The sequence below is a fragment of the Callorhinchus milii genome, unplaced genomic scaffold, assembly GCF_018977255.1.
Source record: "Callorhinchus milii isolate IMCB2004 unplaced genomic scaffold, IMCB_Cmil_1.0 Scaffold26, whole genome shotgun sequence".
NCBI classification, from domain to species: Eukaryota; Metazoa; Chordata; class Chondrichthyes; order Chimaeriformes; family Callorhinchidae; genus Callorhinchus; species Callorhinchus milii.
The window spans coordinates 1,946,087-1,965,584 of NW_024704767.1; the positions used below are offsets into that span (position 1 = coordinate 1,946,087).

Sequence of the window (19,498 nt, forward strand, 5' to 3'; positions counted from 1 at the left end):
GCAACTGTAGAAATATTTTTCTCCCAATAAATTTACTTTGCTATATGATACTCTTTTGGTTTTCACTATTGACCAACAGATAATGTTTGCCCACAAAATACACAGTCAATCCATTGTACAATATATTCTGTGAAACATTTTGAGATGTCTCAACAACGTGATAAGGTAAATGCAAGGATTATTATTATTAGAAAAATTAGCATGAATTTGACATTCTTCACTCATAAGGATCTGTTCACATAAGGTACATTTGAGGGGAAGAAAGAGAATGCTATCCTACCAATATCTTTGTTATATCAAGAGCATTTGGTTAGGTCTTCACATTGCAAACCTAAATTATTGTCCTATAGAATTATTAAAACTGTACTACTGGGCTTTACGACTCAAGACATAATTACATAATGAACACTCATGCGTATTCATATGATAATAGAACTTAATGTACCCTTTCGGCACATTTCACAGCTAACAGATTTGCTGCTATAGATGAGTGCATCCAAACTCAACTGAATGAACACAATGAGTAACATATGTCTGCTGGTCTCAGATAAGCAGCTCCAAGAATATTTTCGCAGGGATACTGTAAACCCTAACAGAGTAAAGTTGGTGTAAAATCATCGTTATGTAACAGATAAGTCTAATAGTTTCCACAAATGAAAACATTTCCCCAAAGTGGAAATATTTTCCTGTAGGCAAAACAGTGTGGTTCGACGTGGGAGTAAGTTCAAGCAAAACTGGAGATAAGACCCCCTTCCCTCTACGCACACACACACACACACACAAATACTATACATGTGAAACTGATAAACAAGGTGATGCTCCATTGATCAATTCCTTCAAAAAGCACGCAATCAAATGCATGCTTGAGAATACCATTGGATGATCCTGCTGCTCAGAAACCGTGGTAACAAGGGGCCTAAGGTGAGGATTATTACTGGAAGGGTTAAGGGGGAGCTAAGAAGAATCTTTCACACACAGGGCTATCAGAATATGCAATGCTTTTCCATAGTGCCTTTTGTGCTGGTGACAATCACCATATTTAAAAGGGAATTTGACAAATATTTGAAGGGTATAAAAGGGAATGACGGAAGGGAAAAGGGAACTGGGATATGAGTAATAAATTCCACTAGAAGGGCTACCACCTGGCTTAACGTCTTATATGATAATGAAGTGCACCCAATACTGCACCGGAGTGTCAGCATAGACTTTGTGAGTTCCAAGTTCCGCAGTGAGGCTTGAACCCACAACCATTGAATTCAGAGGTGAGAGTGCTACCAAATTAGCCAGGCTGTCACACACATAAACAACCACAAGAGTTAAGAGGAAGCGAATGAGCCTCCGCGCTCAAGTCCATTATTCCGGTAACATCTGTTGGACTCCATACACGATTTCAGCGGTCTCAATTTAGTGCGGTAACTGCATCAGTTGTCTTGGCTCCACAGAACAGGAGCAGTAGCAGAAGAAAGGTAAATAAATTAAGATTTGCCAACTGGAATAGTAACCTCATGGGAAATCAGAATTCAAAGTCTTTCCTCCACCTTGCTTCCTCCGGAATAAAACCAGATTTCACCTGAATCGACCAGTCAGTACATAACTGGGAAAAGCTGACAAAATAATTAATATACAATCCAAAACACATGGGATCTTTTTAAACCACTGTACTAAATGTTTACTAAGCACACTATGGCATGACATAGAAACAACTGCAACAAAACAATACAGTGTTGTCCAATCACTCCATCAGAAATCTATTCAAATCTACAGAATTCAAATGACTCCTGCAAAGTATCAGTGTTATATAAGGCCACGAGAAAGCTGCATGTCTATCTTTATGTCTGCTAACATTCACAGCTTAGGTTGTTGAGTTGACAACAACAACAACAGCAACAACAACAAATCACATTTGTGTAGCTCCTTTCAGGTCGGGAAGACATCCCAAGGCACTGATGACAGGCAGAACTTTCTTTCTGTGTCCTTAAAAACAATAGCCAAGAATGTTTTTGGAGAATTGCCAATTTCCTCACCTTCTCCCGAAGGCTTTGATTCAAACTCAGGCATGGTTGCCAGTAACCACCCAGTCCCTCGGCCAATTAGCCTTTCCTCACGCAGAAGCTTAAAGGACAGCAAAGGAATACATGCTTTTTGCAAGAAAACAGTCTTACTGCTCTCCCCTGCCAATTTACTCCACCATCATAATTGGAGTTGAGGTACAGATCAGCCATGATCTAATATAATGGTGGAACAGGCTTGAGAGGCTGAAAGGCCTACTCCGATTCCTATGTTTCTATCAATGGGTGAGCTTTCAGCCATTCTGGAATGGAACTCCATCCTAGAGATGCTCTACCTTGCCAGCTCGCTCTCTTACTTTATGATCTGTCTCTCCAACCATGCTTTCGGCAATGTTGACCGTTTTCCTCTTTGACCATGCTTACAGCCACCGCCCCCTCCCCCTCCCCCCCCCCCCGGCTCGTCATTGTGCTCCGCCACTGTCAAGCGCTTTGGGACGCTACCCTGCATGAGGGGCTTAAATAAATGCAAATTATTTTTGTTATTATCGTTCCTTTCCCCCAAAAGTCACCTGTTTTCTCCCCCCCCGCAGCCCCAGCCAAAAAAAACCTCAGGCTTCCAGTCAGTTGCGTGAATCATTTTGAGACACCCTCCCAATGTGAAAGGTACTGTGTAAATGTAAATTGTTGTTAAATCAACCTCGACAAATTAAATCACTTCATCAATCACAGTAACTCACTTTTTTGTCCTTTGGCTCTCCACCAGCAACTGCACTCCGTGATTTTAATGTCTGGATTTTTTCAAACACCAGATTGACTTTCTTCTTTGTGGCATCATCATCATTGCTCCTGGAAAGAACACAAAAAAAGGACATTTAACAATCCAATCCCATCCCAGTGTCAGAGTCGTTTTTAACACCAACGACATCTAATCTAGTGAAAGATTATGTGCCTCTATCGGTCTTGGTTTGAAATAACTTTAAGTTTCTTGTACTAGTTCCGCACATCAATAAAGTAAGAATAGATCTAGAAAGCTCCATTTGGTGCACTCAAATAGTTGGAGCTAAATTTGCCTCCAGTGACATAGAATGGAGATGAAAATAATTGCTTTGCATGACTTGAAATTCACTCAGCAGAACAATACAATCCCATTAAAGATATTAAAAAGACTGTGGCATTTTTTATTTTAACATTGTTGTGAACATCTGGCCCATGAGAGCTTACAGTCAAAATCAAGTCATAAAAATTACCATCTTCAGCAAAATATCAGTTATGTTATTGTTGCAAACCAACTGCGGAATCCCACTGCATTGTGTGTTATTTTTAACACTGATCAAAGCAAAGAATCATAAAATGATTCATATCCTGAACAATGAAGGATTAACACTGTGAACAGTGTAAATATGCTCTTATCTACTGTGCACAGCTTTCCCCGTAGAGTCAAGATATTAAAAATTTGCATTTAAAGAAAACTCCAGTATTTTCAAATGGTCTTTGTTTTCTAATCTGTATTTAAGGCAACACTATCTTACAATCCTCGAAAGCTTTAGGCAGTTTACGATGTTTATTAAATTAATACCTTAACCTAATCTTCACACTCACCCACGCATTCGTCACATCAAGGCTCGATTATGGAAACTCCCCCCCTCATTGGCTTTCCCAACTCTTCCCTTCACAAGCTGCAGATCATCCAAAACACCAGGCTCCGTGACCCCATCACTCCCACCTTCGCCCGACTCCACTGGCTCCCCATCCCTCAGAGGATCGAATTCAAGATCCTCGTCCTCATTTTCAAGATCTTCCATGGCCTTGCCCCCTCCTACCTCTCTGACCTGCTGACTCCCTACCAGCCTGCCCGCTCCCTCCGTTCAGCGGGCTCTGGCCTGCTCCATGTTTCCCGCCCGACCCGCCCTACCATCGGTGGGTGGTAACAAAAGGGGCTGAAACGAATAAATCGTCTGGATGATTTATCTTCAAATTGCTACTCGTGTACATAAACAACAAAGCCAATTAAATCGCAATACCAACTAGAATGCCCTGGATTTCTTTTTAAACTACATCGCAAGATTTCAGATATCAATGCGTGTCATGTTAATGCTTATTCACTTTCTGTTGGTGATATCCTGTGCCATGAAGTAAACCAGGAGGAAGGAGGGAGAAAGTCCTAAAAGAGCCAGCACTGCTCCGATGGGTCAAAATTGCCTTCTGTGGGATCAATTTCTATGGTTTTATTAACACTGACACTCTATGCCCTTGAGTTTTTTTTAAAAAAAGCCTCAATTTAGTTATTGTGCAAGGATTTCATCAGCTCAGCTGTGAGGACACGTCAACAGGTCAAATAACCTACCGATGTTCTGTCCAGGATTACAACTGTATAGCCAGACATTGGTGACGGTCCAGGTCAATAAAACCATTAAAACTCGACTCGTGGCACTTTTTAGGTACGGAGGCAAGTAGAGAAAGAAAAATCAGAAAAAGTGGAAGGAGGAAAATTACACTACAGTGGTGATGAAACACGTGCTATGGTAAATAAAGAGGCTCTGATTAAAGATATCAATTATATATCTTAATTGGGACTGTAATTGAGAAAGAACTCCAATGCTTCCTGTTTTTTTTAAAAAAAGCATATGCAAATTGAAGTCGTTTCAAGCTCTCCTCCTATTCAGTCTGCCGCCTTGAAAGTTCTGTTAGCAAAGACCGAAGTCCAACTGCCATAAAGTTTAATACTTGTCATGTTAAAATTTTACCTCACACTTCACTGGCACTGTAAAATTAAGTCGATTGCACATGAGCTTTAAGGTATGCAATGTTACTACTGAGTGCCTATAACCTGGACACATCATGCGTGAGTTGCTGGTTTTAACATTTTGCAGCAGCAATGTGTCATGGAGCTAGAAATGGAAGTCAACTGGGCAAATAATTAAAATATATTGTTTTCAAACCCTCGACTGTGCTTATTCAAGGGAAAGGGAATGTGTGGAGCAGTATCATAACCCCAGTCCATGAATTAGGAATGTACCGTGGCCTTTAGTCTCAGACAAGCAGTATTCATTTTTTTTATTAAAAAATCTCATTAAAAGATTTGTTGTGAGCGACTAAATAGAAGAGACTTCCGTTTGTTAGCTGTCTTTGTGCGCGGTGCTGACGGGAGACAAAAGGAAATGAACAGAACTTTTGGATGTCAAAGAAATTACAACTAGAAACAGAAAATAATGACATTTTTCTGTAGCCCATATCCTGCAAATGATTTCTTCAAACCATTTACTTGCCAGCTATGTGCAAATATTTGCCTTAAAACTCATTAATATTACCCAAGTGAAAAAATAAACAAAGCAAACCTATAATGGGAACTAGACAGAGGTAAAATGTCCTGTGTATTGAATCTGCTTGTTATCGACTTGATATAAATTTGTATTTACTGATATATAATCTATAAACAAGTATGATTTTCAGATTACTAAATACTAAAAGGAATTTAAACAATTGATAATATCTCTTTTAAGTTTAGTGAAAAGACAATTGAAGTGCTTTTACATTGACATGACTAAATGCAATTTAATCTCAATTTTAATTATTGCAAGAAACAAGTGAAGTAACATTTTATTAATAATAATCCTTGCATTTGATAGAGCGCCTTATCACATCATTAAGACGTCTCAAAGCGCTTCATAAACTATATTGTGAAGTGGATTGTCTGTGTATCTTGTGGGTGAAACGCAGCAGCCAGTTGCGCACAGCCATGTCCCACAAACAGTCGCGAATTGAGTGACCAAATTAAGATTTTTTTTCAAAAATCTTTTTCAACATCACTGCCGAGATAACACGCTCAACTTTCATAACTTTGTTTCAGATACCAACCCTTCTTTAAGATAGTTGTAAAGGATTTGCTTTGCGGTCTCTTCATTTGTTTGCTGGTCTTTCAAAAGGTCGGGAGTTACCTAGAAAACCATTGAATAAAAGAAATTAGATAAGCAAGCATGCAGTTTAAACATCCTTACAAAGTTGAAGGAAAAGCTTAAGATGAACATCATCTGCCTGAATAATAAATCAATGAAAAGATATTTACTGTGCAAAGATTTTCTGTCATTTCCTTGGATAAGCTCAACTAACCGATAGAAAGAAGCCAGACAGAACCTGAAAACCTTTCTGTTCTGTTTTAGGAGGTGGGGATGGGTCATAAATTTAGATCTCTGTGGCGAGATCAGGTTCCTGCCTGCTGTTTTCTACGTGAACAGGACTTGGTTTTGTGGGTTTATCCCCATCATAAACATACCAGTGCCAAGGCCTGTACTCTCACTGACAATCAAAGAATCTCACATCTGGAGGACATTTTAAAGCGCTTCACAGGATATACTGTAAAGTGTCGGTATCATGTATTTTGTAGGCGAAACAAGAGGTTAACTATTCTGACACTCCAATCAGTAGGTGAAGCTTGCTTAAACTCTTAAGATATTAGTATTGATTATCCCCCAAATAGGTCCCACTGCCTTGCCTCAATCCCCTCTGGACCGTGCAGAATAGCAATGAGTTAACAATGCGATTTGCAGTCCCTGCATCAGAGAAACGAATGGGCCGTCTCCATCAGTTCCGCATTTGAAGGGATCCTGGTGCCACAAAACCATTCCTGCGATAATAACCGGTTCAACGTTTGGAAAGAAATTAAAAAGTTACTGAAGTGACAAATTAACGTTCAACACTCACAGCTTGGAAGCTTACCTGCACGTCACGATCACAGGCGGTTTGGTTTGTACTTGCTGGACTTTGGTGAGTACCAGAATTCCGACTGCTCCCAGAGAAGGAGAGTGTCGCTGTACTGGTCTTTATCTGTGTGATAGAAGCCACTTCCTTCTTTTCAGGATCAGGCTTGCTGATGGTGCCCACAGGCAGGGTCGATGATTTCACAGTGTTTTGCACGTTAGCTGCTCCAGTCATTTCAGCCTGAGATAGATTCTTCATACAACCGTAACTGTGGTTGGACTGTTTTTCTCCAGGGCCTGTATCAGGCCAATCAAGGCTACCACCGATAGAACTTACAGGCTGCTCCTCACTAGGAGAAGGTGACGAGGGATCTTGAGATGTTGCATTTTGACGGAGTAACTGGGATGGTCTGAGCAAGCGCTCGGTTGACTTCCCGCGACTTTTGCTGTGCTCGTCCAGGTAAGCTGAATTGCACCGCAGCGGGAAGGGAAGAGCGCTGTCTACGCTGCGGGAACGCTTCCGATCTTCCGGTTTGATGCGGTTCCTCCTGCCCACCGACCGCCCTCGCCGCTGCTGCTGCCCGTCTTTTTCATCGAATTTCCCGATCAACTCGTCCACCGCGGGAATGGAGCCCGTGTCAATATCGCGGCCGGTGCCCGCTTTGAACGGGATGTACCTTCGGTTTTCGTGACGGTTTACGTTCTCGGCGTAGAGCTCCTCGTCGGCATCCTCCGATCGCTGTTTGTACAGGAGCTTCTCCGAGCAGACAGACGTCGGGGTGGAGGATGACGATCGGCGTGACCGGGAGATCTCGAGAGCTCTTCCTGCCGAGTCTTGCCGGCGTAACGGGAGCAAATCTGGTCGTGTTCTCCTGGAGTCTTCCGTGTCTGTACCGGTGTTGCTTTGGCATCTTCTACTGGGATCGAACACGTCGGCTTTGCTGCCGGGAGGAGCGGGAACTTTCTTGGCGAGATTGCCGAGCATTGCAAACTTACCAACATTGCTCTTATCGTCACTGGGTCTTGCTGAGCTGGCTGCATCGATATCTGACCTGGTTGAGGATTCAGACCTGGCTAAAGAGTGAAAAGGCTTGCTTTCTTTCCTCTGTGCAAAAGGAGGGATAGAAGTCGCTATCTTGCTACCAATACCAGTCCCACTTGGCTGACCATTGGGCTTAAACAGGCTCTTCTCTGGGTCATAAGGCTTTAGAATTTCAGGATGCTTCTGAAAATTCAGTAAGTTAGAGGTTCTTATCCGCTCCTTGTTGATCTCCTCTCTGGGGTCCTCTGGAGGTGGCGCAGGCAGCTTTGGCGGAAGAGACGGTCGATGACGACTGGGGCACTGAATTTCGTGAGCGGGAAAATCACCACCCTTAGACAGTTTCTCGGTTCTCAGTTCTCTTGCATAGTCGCCGAAGGGACCAGGATACGCCTTGAAACTATCTTGAACTAAAGTTCGATCAACGCTGCCGTTTCCAGTTGGGGGCTCATACACCTGCAGTTGCCCCTCCTTGTTGCTGTTCAGCACTACGTAAGGCTGCCCATCGATTCCCTGGACCCTAATACTAACCCCGTAAGACCCCGATTTGCTGGCAGAGAGAGATTTCCGTGGCTTAGGTGTGTCTTCTTCTTGTGCATCTTGAATGAACCTGATCTGAATTCCGTAATTTTGCTGCATTTTCCTGTCTTGGAGAGCTTCAACATTAGTCTCCAAGGAAAAAATCAGTCACTCTGTATCCACGCCTGACCTGCAATGAAGAGTACAATGTCATTAGCAGTTAGAGAAATTATTGGATCACTCGGGTAGTTTTGTGGGTCTCAAACCAAGTGGTTACCAAAATAATTCAAGTCGCCTGTTATTGTATTGCACAATTCACATTGACAGTGTTTTCAATGGAACCAATGGATCATTGCAGAGTATTTCTTTCAAAGAAACAATACGGTGGCTCATGCCGCAAAACAGATACTCCACATTATAATTATTCTTGGCCACTGAGGCATTTTATTTGGGTGAAGAGAGAACAGAGATGAGCTCTGATGTTTCTTGACCCTGAAATCAAAATAACTGGAGTTGAGGGAGTGGAGGAAGGGTACTAGCATCCAGATTCCTAATCCAAAAGCTGAAGAGCCTCTTTGTGTCAAAATATTTTTTATAACTCAATATCTGCAAGTTAGCAAGTTCTACCATTCAATAATGAAAATAGGTTGCTTTTTCAGGTCTACATGCCATGTTGTGGAAGGCAGAACAATGCTTCTTTGCGTCTAATAACAATAATCCTTGCATTTGATATAGCACCTTGAATGTGAGGAGGACATCTCAAATAATAACAACACCAACTCGCATTTATATAGCTCCCTTCACAACGGGTAGCGTCCTGGAGCGCTTATCAGTGGCGGAGTCTGACCCTGAGCGCTTTCAAAGTGCTTCACAGGATCCGTAAAGAACAGGGGCCATATTTTGCAGGCGAACCTTTTGAAGGTGACGTGCAGATGTAACGATTTAAATTCCAACCCAGAGAGACATTGTTAAGCCATCAACACTCACAATGAAGACCACTTCAGCACTATAAACTTTATTGGTTGCGAATGTACAGCTAATGCGATTTGTTTCAATCACACAACAACCGCCCTCAATTCAGAACTAAATAAAATATACTATACAATGCAAATCTCCGACGAGTTAAAACTATCATCAGATCAAACAAGCAAAGCACATCTCTCAGACAAACTTGTACTATCATTGGGAACCTGCTGAGGATGGCTCAGGGCTTCTAACCCATTGCACATCATTATTATATTTCCTTGCTCCTTTAGGGGATGATGACCCAACCTGTTATGAGGTTGAGAAGGTCAGAGAGAGACCTGAGGTCAGTGTGGGGCAGGACAGGGACACACACCTCACTGCAGACCACTGACAGACCTAAATGTGGTGAGTTCTGCACTTGCTCAGCTCTCTATAAATCCCGAAGGAATCACATTTAAGAATTATTCTGAACCAAACTAACTGTGATCCTATAGGAATGGGTGGTGGTGGGGGGGGGGCGGCAAAAAAGATGCAATTAACGTCTTTTTTAGTGCCTTTATTGAGAGGGTTCAAACGCTTTAGATATGGGGTAATTGTTCCGACTTTGGTAAAGCTGTTTATCCCAAAGTATTCACAGATTGATCCCACCCACCTCTCAAAAGCTAACATTTGCACATTCAACCCTTAATAGGAGAAAAACAATGAGGGGAGTACTTTTTGTAAAAAGCCCGACTCCTCAAGCAAATTACAGAGACGACCACAAAGGGTTCATTTAATTCTGACATTCCACTGCCAAGCATGCCACCTTGGGGTCACGTCAGCTCCAAGGAGACACATTTTACCTCCTCCCCAAGCCCCCATCCCCACCGAAGGATAACTAGATTATTGTTATTACAATTGGTAAGGAGTGGAAAGACAGTCTACGTCACATTAAAACCTAGCTCCTAGAGGTGATAGGAACTGAGGTAAAACCAGCACACTTGCAAAAACACCTTCCTCATTAAATGTTAGGAATTTACCTGAGGTAGCTGAGAAAATCAACGTGAAGGTTGGCTTGCGTATACAGGCGGAAACAATCACTGATGATCAACAGGTTTTCTTTAGAAAATCCTTTACCAAGGTTAATAACAACCTGTCAAGACTAGTTAAGTTGTTGAAATGACAAACATGGTACTGAATGTTTACAAACACATTGCTCATGGTTCGCGGGTGTCACAAAAGCACATAGAGTCTGAGAAGGGAGGAGAAAGATGTTTGTTTTCGATCAGCTGAAACCATTTCAAACTAAGGGGTTACAAACTACCTCTATGAACATAAACCACAGCGATCAGAATTTGCTTCCTAATATTTGGGACGGCCACAGACATACGTGCAATGGAATGAAAGCCTACCCCAGGCTGGGTCCCATTTTCCTGTTGTCCAATTGCTTATGAAACACCAGACATTGTTGACGATTAACATCTTCTTGGAATATTAAGCAGTGACGTTTAAATTAGACTTTCTGAATTGCAAATTTTGAACACAGTCTTACGCGCCAGTATTGTCAGTTTAGAGTTTAATGAAAACGTTAGAGCTGTATTGGCAAGCCGGGCACGAGGGACTTGCTGTGAGAGAAAGGGAGGGATATCTATCATGCTGGGGACAGATGTATGTACGTCTTGGCTTGAAGAGTTAGTTTGTCTTGTGGTGCACCACTGCAGGGAAAATGAGAATTGAGCAATCCCAGGATAGCCATTTTCTGACTGATGTTAGATCATGTTCCAGAGACCAAAGCTGGTTTCTTTGGCATATCTGACACTCGGGTGTGTAAATTAAAAAATATTCCATGCCTTGCCTCTTAAAAACTGTACACTGCTCTTCAGTTTCAATTTTCACAACAGTAACATCTAGCCATGAACTAACTCAAGGCTGTCATGTAAAGGGAAATATAATAATAATCCTTGCATTTGATATAGCTTCTTATCATATCGTTGAGACGTATTCAAAGCGTTTTGCAGATTATACTGTAAAGCGAATTGACTGTTTATTTTGTAGGAGAAATGCAGCAGCCAATATGCGCAACGATCGCGAAAGAAATTCAACCCTCAATTCAATGTTCCTCATGTTGATTTTGTTTCCAAATGGGGAACAAGCTATAGTTCATAATTTGCATGCACTAAACTGTAAACTCTGCCTTGTTAGTTTACTTAGGTCCCCGTCAAACACTGCTTGCGGTTGAGAAACACTGCGTAATATTTACAGGTCTAATCATACCCAAACATTAGGAGCACACTTAATCAATACATCAAAAATACGACAGCTGATATTTATTTGGACGGAATAATACCCTACACAAAAAAACCCAAAAAGGAACATGCCATAAAATACTTTTCAAAAGATGCCTATGAGTTTTTTAATTCCCAAGGCAGGTGCAGCATAAGCTATATCAAAGTACTGTACATTTGAGTTCACAACTTGGCTGACGTGACTCCGTTACAATCGTGAGGGATTGCTATGTTACACTGTGCACAGAAAGTCTTGCTGCTGTCACTTGACAAAGCAAGTAAAGTCAGGGGACAGCATGCAAAAAGTGCCATCAGAGATATTCTGACCCTATGGCTCTGACAGTACTTTTTTTCCCGCAGATCCATTATAACGCAGCGTCAGATTGGTTTGTAAGCGACACATTACGTTATAATTGAGTTGCCCCACATCTACCACCATGAACACTGCCCTCAACAGCTAGGTTGCTGAAAGGAAACTGGTCTAATCCGTTCAATTCATTCCCAAACCAATTAGCCTCCAAAATCACCTTAAAAAGTGAGCCTCCTAAACAGTCACGTACATCGGAAGGAGAAACTTATTGGTTATTGTTGAAATGAACCATTCGTAAATCTTTTTATTTCCTCAAACCGCATTGCACCTCATTATTCAGGTCGCCATTCCTCACATACTGTTTGCCAAATCTACTCCGTTCATCCGCTCAGCGCGGTGGCCAACAATTGCCAACAACTTCAACATTCTCTCTCGTGCTACAAATAAAATAAATCCTGAGAGGTTAGGCAAAGAATCTAAAATCGAATAACACATAGAGTTATGGCAGATGAGTTAAAGGTAAGTGAATCTTGTGATCGGCTAAATCTTGCAAAAATACCATAGTTTGGGGATTCTGGATGCCTGTATAAACTAGGATAGTTATTTCAGTATAATAATACATTCTTTTGGTATAATATGTTTGCCCACACATGCACACAGTCACACCACAAAACAGTCTTTCCTGTGAAGTGCTTTGAGCTATCTTGACAACGGTATATGAAAAGCAAAGATTATAATGTCGGAATGTCACAATGCACTTGACGGAATTACTTTCGGCTGTAGTATCTATGTATTTGTAGGCAAACACAGCAACCAATTTGCACATAGCAAGGTCCCACAAACAGACTGGATTTAGCTGGAGGATTTTTGGCCAGGACACTAATAGAAACTCCCTCTTCTTTTCATAAAGTGCCTTGGGATCCTTAACGTCTTTAACGTCTGTCTGAACAGGCAAACAGGACTTTAGTTTTAACATCTTATTCGAAGGACAGTATCCCTGACAAAGCAGCACTTTAGTCTATAGTGTACTGGAGTGCCAGCCTAGACAAATGCTAAAGCTGATACCCAGACGTGGTAATTGGGTTAACCATTCACATCGCTCTCAAGAAAAATTCCATCAATGTAAAGCCCAATTTCTTCCTCAGTTGATGATCACATTGAGCGAATTTGCTCCCTACCCAACAATTAATTATCAAGCAATACAGATAATTTACCAAAGATGCAATAAGGTGATTTTGTCTCAGCTAATTAGTGCGTTCAAACAAGGTTGAAGAGAAATGGTAGCTAAAATAAGGTTTCCTGCCAAATGCTTGAAAAAGGCAAGTCATTTCCTTAGGCTTGTAAAGGGAAACTTGAACAATATAAATGAGTAATGAACAATCTTTCGCAAAAACAATGCTCACTGAGATACAATAGCCATTTTCAATCCAAATGTGTTTGGCTTTGAGCCCCTGTAAAATTTAGGGGTTACAATTACACTTCATTTTCTTTTATTGAATGCTTTTATCTATTTTAACCCAAATAATGTACAATTTTTACCACCATCTCCCAGAAAACAAATTTCATGTTACAGGGGTATCTTAACAAAGATGAAGAAAAGTCTGTTTCAAGACTATCTGAGGAAATTAACACTCGTAGGCGTTATCATGTTGGGTGCAATGTACTAGTTGTTAGTTTACAATTTCCTTATATATATTTTTATATAATCACACAAGTTAAGTAATTGATATATATATATTAATTGGAAAAATACATTTTGCTTTCACCTACTGCAGTGGACAGTCAATTTCTTTGCAAGTCCCTGTCTGAAAGCCACTGGACGGTCTGACATCTGTGGACATTTTTATCACAAACTCAAAATTCTACACTGTTCTGCCTCATTACCCAACGAGTGCTGGGTCAAAGCAACAGCCAAGCTTACAATCCTCTATAAATAGGCGAGTGTCACAGGGGATTGCAGCCAGCAATTTGGTCCTGAGGTTTCAATTGAAAAACTGCTCAAGCTACACCTTTGTGATTTGGATTTATCACATCAAATCAATCACTTAACTGGACTAATGCCCTTTAATGTCCTCTAACCCATGCAGACTCCCTCTTGCCTTGACATTTGCATTTGATATTTGGTGATAAGGTCTTCTATATCCAATCTATTTAATCATTTTCATTTTAAATTAAACAGATTGTAATGTAAAAATGTTTATTCTCAGATTTGTTTGATTTTTAAAATATATATATCTTTTCTGAAATTACAGTCTTTCATCATAGTTACTAAACAGTGGTTCCAACTCCTAAAGTCAATCTGCTATAACCAGGACCCAGTGATTGATGAGATAAATGAGCTGAATGAATGGTCTATCAGGGTTTATTAGATATAAATGTGTAAAAGCATGCATTTAATAAATTGCAACTAGAATACGTTTATGAAAACATAATTAGGTTTAATATATGCAATTGAAAACAAAATAGAAATAGCTGCACCAAAACCAACATGTTTAACATAATAATCAAAGAAAATGTTTCGTAACACTCAAAAAGTGTTTCATAAAATATTCTTTGAAAGTGGCTCAAAAATCCAATGAACTTGGGTAACCTCAAACCAATTTCTGTTGGGCACAATTCCACATCACAATGTCTGCTCTTCCAGTGCAAGTGGCTGGCACAAAACAGCTCAAAACTCTGAATAGACTAATAGTGCTGCGTTGTACTGTGGTTTCCGGATCACAGCAACGCAGAAACTGCTTTACAACTCTGGCTTTGACATAGCTGATCCGAAGCTGATTCAAATTTCAGCAGGGGAATGAGTCGAGACCACCCGAAGGAGGTACAACCCTTTGGGCAATGTTGCTGCTGATTCCTTGCTAGATTTCTAAAACAAAATTCTTAAAAGAAACAAACAGTGTAAAGAGGTTTATTCAGTTGCAGCTAAAGCAACACATTATTCGCTAGTAGCTGGAGGGCGCATGTCATTTTTGTCGTAATTTTTTCCGTACAAACCTTCGCTGGATGGTGATGTTTTAAGATGATTTATCCACATAGGGGTTTTTTTGTGTTAAATTGATGTCAGTGCTTGGGAATGCAACACTTCCCCATTTCAGCCACTCAGCATCACAATCATTCCCTGTCAGGTGTGGGTCAGGTATCGCCCCAGGTAAAATTCCTTATTCCTTCTTACACTGACCTGATAACCTCTTCAAACCCCAACCCGGGAGGAGCACACCCGACTGCAACAGGAGTATAATGTTTCTATCGGATGTAATCGTTACACCCCTTCCCCCCCCAGGCCCCATCCTGCCCTATGGGGGGGGGGGGGGTCATCAAATGTCTCACTCCAGCACCAGATTGGATACAGGTCAACCCCAGGGCATGTCTGACCCTGGGTGAAAGGGGACCCGATATACTGTAAGACCCACATAAGTCATATCAGTCAAGACCATAAGTTGAAGGCAAACCCTGTATAAGTCATAGAAAATCCGATGCGATCAATAAACTATGCTTCGCCTGCGTAATTCAATGCCGCCGGCATATGCACACGCGGTAGGTACTTTGTCACCGCAGCAGGTAAGTGTGCAGGCGGGGACAGGTCAAGACCACGTTTCTTTGCGATTCAATGCATCTTCAACCCTTCGCCGCACTCGCGCACTTACTTACCAGCCACGATTGGATTGGTGAAATGAAGTTCTTCTGCGCACGTCTCGATGGGTCAGGACGTCATTTCCCCCGATTCAACGTACCTGGTAAGTGCGGGAGTAAGGGGAGGATAGGAGTGCGGTGTAACGCGTTAGAGGAGATGATAAATGTTACTAGTTCAAAGAATTTAAGTGGTTTTGATAGGAAACTGAATGGGACTCGGATGCATGTACAGCTTTGGCGTTTGTACTATTTATAAAGATAAGACTTATGTGAGTTTTACTGAATATAAAAAAAAACACTTGGGACATTCTGATGACGTTTATAAACTTCCCTGTTGCGTACAGGAACACTGTGTGGCACATAGTGTTACAACCTTGTAACACTCTATTTTAAATACTAAGCATTAAAATGCTTAAATCCCAAGGTCAAGGTAGCAGGTTAGTAAGACACTGCTTTTGTTTGACGTTTCTTCACTAGTCACTGAAACAAGAGAACCAATTCTCCTTCCAATTTCACTTAACATCAAAGCTTGCAAAATTCTCTACTGTTTCACCTAATTCCAGGATTAAACAAGTAACTAACTCGTCTCTAAAGCTGACAGCTCTCGTTATTTTGGCGCTCTGCAGAAACTTTTTTTGTTGAGACACTAAGCGTCAAGAATGTGAAGTTTTTTTTTTGTTCAACCCCCCACCCCTTCCCATTCCACGCCCGCGATCATCAGCACCGCTTGTTGGGAGTGCTCGCAACCAGACTGTGTTACAATTAAACCACTTGCGCACTATTTTTCTTCCTCAAAACGCATTATTTTTAAACGTACCTACCGTTTAACACGTCCGAACAAAACATTTGACGGCGGAAGCCAATATTTTTAAAATCATTTTCTCCTTCTTGGGGAGAATTACACAGTGAGTGAATGCAGTCAAAAGACAAAACTGTTGAATTGTCAAATGGAATGAACCACTGTCGAATCTCTCAGTCCACGGTTATTAGATGCATTCAGTTCAGTACATAGGGGGTGAAATTCCACCCAGATCTAGGTTTATTCTATTTACGCCGAACGTTCGAGCGTCCAGAATTTGGCAAATCGGCAAACCCGGTCTCAACTTTGAAGTCGGCTTTCCGAAGTTTCTTCAAAGAACTCGCAGAGGGACACAGCCGCAAAACTTAATGCCACGTATCAACAGTTTGCCAAACCCTGGACAATCTCAAATGCCGGGGTAAACCTTGACCTTGGTGGAATTCCTTCCAGTTATCTTTTTTTTTAATGGAAAAAAACCGAAAGCAAGTCTCCGCCATTCAGAGCTGCGGTATTTAAGGCAGGGGAAGAAGGTGCCAAAAAAAAGAGGACGAGATTTACACCAACTTGATTGATCCGCTGACCGAGCAAATGCAAGGACTATTATTATCATTATTATTATGAATATTATTAACAACTCCCTCTTAAGAAAAGGAGAAAAATCACCTGATTTTTTTGTGGCACATAAGAGTCAAAAAGTTTCGAACCAAACGCACGTTAAACTGGAGAAACATTGCAAAGCAGTAAGTAAGTAAAGTACATGTGTGACCAACTCCCACTCAGCAGAACAAATTAATTCGCCTTAACTCTTTTGCTATTTTATCCCCTGTTTATAACCCCCCCCCCAAAAAAAATAGGGTAAAGGGAGAGAAAACCAATAGATAAATAAGCGACAGTGGAGGGGGGGGTGACAGTGGGGAGAGGGGGGACAGTGGGGAGGGGGACAGTGGGGGGGGGGAGGGGGGGGACGGGGGGGACAGTGGGGAGTGGGACAGTGGGGGGGAGGGGGGCAGTGGGGAGGGGGGCAGTGGGGGGGGAGGGGGGACAGTGGGGGGGGACAGTGGGGGGGGGGGGCAGTGGGGAGGGGGCAGTGGGGGGGGGCAGTGGGGAGGGGGGCAGTGGGGGGGGAGGGGGGACAGTGGGGAGGGGGGCAGTGGGAGGGGACAGTGGGGGGAGGGGGGACAGTGGGGGGGAGGGGGGGACAGTGGGGAGGGCAGGGGGACAGTGGGGGGGGCAGTGGGGAGGGGGAGGGGGGACAGTGGGGGGGGGGGCAGTGGGGGGGGGAGGGGGGGCAGTGGGGAGGGGGACAGTGGGGGGAGGGGGGGCAGTGGGGAGGGGGGTTGGGGGGTACATAGCTGCTCCTAACCTGAAGGCTGGAGACTTGCGCTCTAATGTATTGCAGATTGTGTCGGGAAAGTTACGGTCAATGGGAAGCACAGGAGTAGGTTACAGTCTCTGCCCCTCTTCTCCCTCTCTCTTTCCCCCTCTCTCTCTCTCTCTCTTTCCCCCCCTCTCTCTCTTTCCCCCCTCTCTCTCTTTCCCCCTCTCTCCCTTTCCCCCCTCTCCCTCCCCCCTCTCTCTCTCTCTCTCTTTCCCCCCTCTCCCTTTCCCCCCCCCCCCCTCTCTCTCTCTCTTTCCCCCCTCTCTCCCCCCCCACCCCCCTATCTACCCTTCCAAAAACCCGCTGAGAAGCCCACCGGAGAGTCCGGGGTGGGGGGGTGAGGGGGTGAGGGGTGAGGATGGAGGGGGAGGGGATGTGGGGGTGTGGAGGTGGAGGGGAGGGGGTGTGGGGGGTGAGGGAGGGAGGGTGGGGGGGTGGGGGTGAGGGTGTGGAGGTGGAGGGAGGGGTGTGGGGTGGAGGGGAGGGGGTGTGGGGTGGAGGGGAGGGGGTGTGGGTGGAGGGGAGGGGTGTGGGGGTGAGGGAGGGGGTGGGGTGAGGGAGGGGGGGGGGGGGGTGAGGGTGAGGGAGGGGGTGAGGGAGGGGGTGTGGGGGTGACTTACTGAGCTCTTGGCCGTTCTCACGGTCCTGCGGCTGTTTCCATACTGTTCCGGACGCCGAAGAGTCGGAGCCGCGCAGAGCGGAGGCGCTCCGTGAGTGTGTGTGTGTGTAGGGGGGGGTGGGGGGAGGGGTATATGTGGGGGGGTGTGTGTGTGGGGTGGGGGGGTGTGGGGGTTGTGCAAGTTATACGCTGTGGGGGTTTTCGTCCCCCCCCTGACGGGCTGTGTGGCCAACAGGGAGCGCACACACACACACACACACACACACAGAGTGAGAGAGAGTGTGAGTGGACCAACACACACCAACACACACTGTAACACACACCAACACACACTACCACACACACACACTGTAACACACCAACACACACCAACACGCACTGTAACACACACCAACACACACTGTAACACACCAACACACACCAACACACACTGTAACACACACCAACACACACTGTAACACACCAACACACACTGTAACACACACCAACACACACTGTAACACACCAACACACAGTGTAACACACACCAACACACACTGTAACACACACCAACACACACTGTAACACACCAACACACACTGTAACACACCAACACACACCAACACGCACTGTAACACACACCAACACACACTGTAACACACCAACACACACCAACACACACTGTAACACACACCAACACACACTGTAACACACCAACACACACTGTAACACACCAACACACACTGTAACACACACCAACACACACTGTAACACACCAACACACACTGTAACACACACCAACACACACCAACACACACTGTAACACACCAACACACACTGTAACGCACACCAACACACACTAACACACACTGTAACACACAACAACACACACTGTAACACACACCAACACACACTGTAACACACACCAACACACACACACAGTAACACACACACACACAGCGACTCACACACAGTAATGCACACACACACACTGTAACACATACAGTAACGCACACACACACCAACGCACACACAGTAACACACACGCAGTAACGCACACACACACTGTAACACATACACACTACAACACACACCGACACACACATGCACACAGAGACAGAAAGGGAAAGAGCTAATATCTCGGGATACAGTATAAAAAGTTTTGGGTTGTAACGTGTGTGTGCGACTGCCAGGATGGTGGAAGGTGAACTGGATGGACTTTGATCTCCTGTCGTCCAGCAAATTCTTATGTTCCTATGCGAAGCGAATGAATATTTTGGGGTCGGCCCGGT

At 43.5% G+C, this 19,498-nt stretch overlaps 1 protein-coding gene across 3 annotated transcripts in view; it reads right to left on the minus strand.

Moving 5' to 3' along the window:
- Positions 1-18,328, minus strand: part of cgnl1 (cingulin-like 1) — a 55,147-nt gene extending 36,819 nt beyond the window's left edge. Inside the window, exons 1-4 of one of the 3 annotated variants that reach the window (XM_042344066.1) lie at positions 18,229-18,328; positions 6,723-8,451; positions 5,865-5,944; positions 2,747-2,855 (exon numbers count right to left, since the gene is read on the minus strand). In XM_042344066.1, coding sequence (XP_042200000.1) covers positions 2,747-2,855; positions 5,865-5,944; positions 6,723-8,381 — 1,848 coding nt within the window. In that variant the 5' untranslated portion in view covers positions 8,382-8,451; positions 18,229-18,328. Of the gene's footprint in view, positions 1-2,746; positions 2,856-5,864; positions 5,945-6,722; positions 8,452-15,449; positions 15,533-18,228 lie in introns of those variants that run through there. The other 2 variants (XM_007906483.2, XM_007906490.2) reach the window with 2 other exon arrangements.
- Between the last annotated feature and the right edge of the window lie 1,170 nt (positions 18,329-19,498).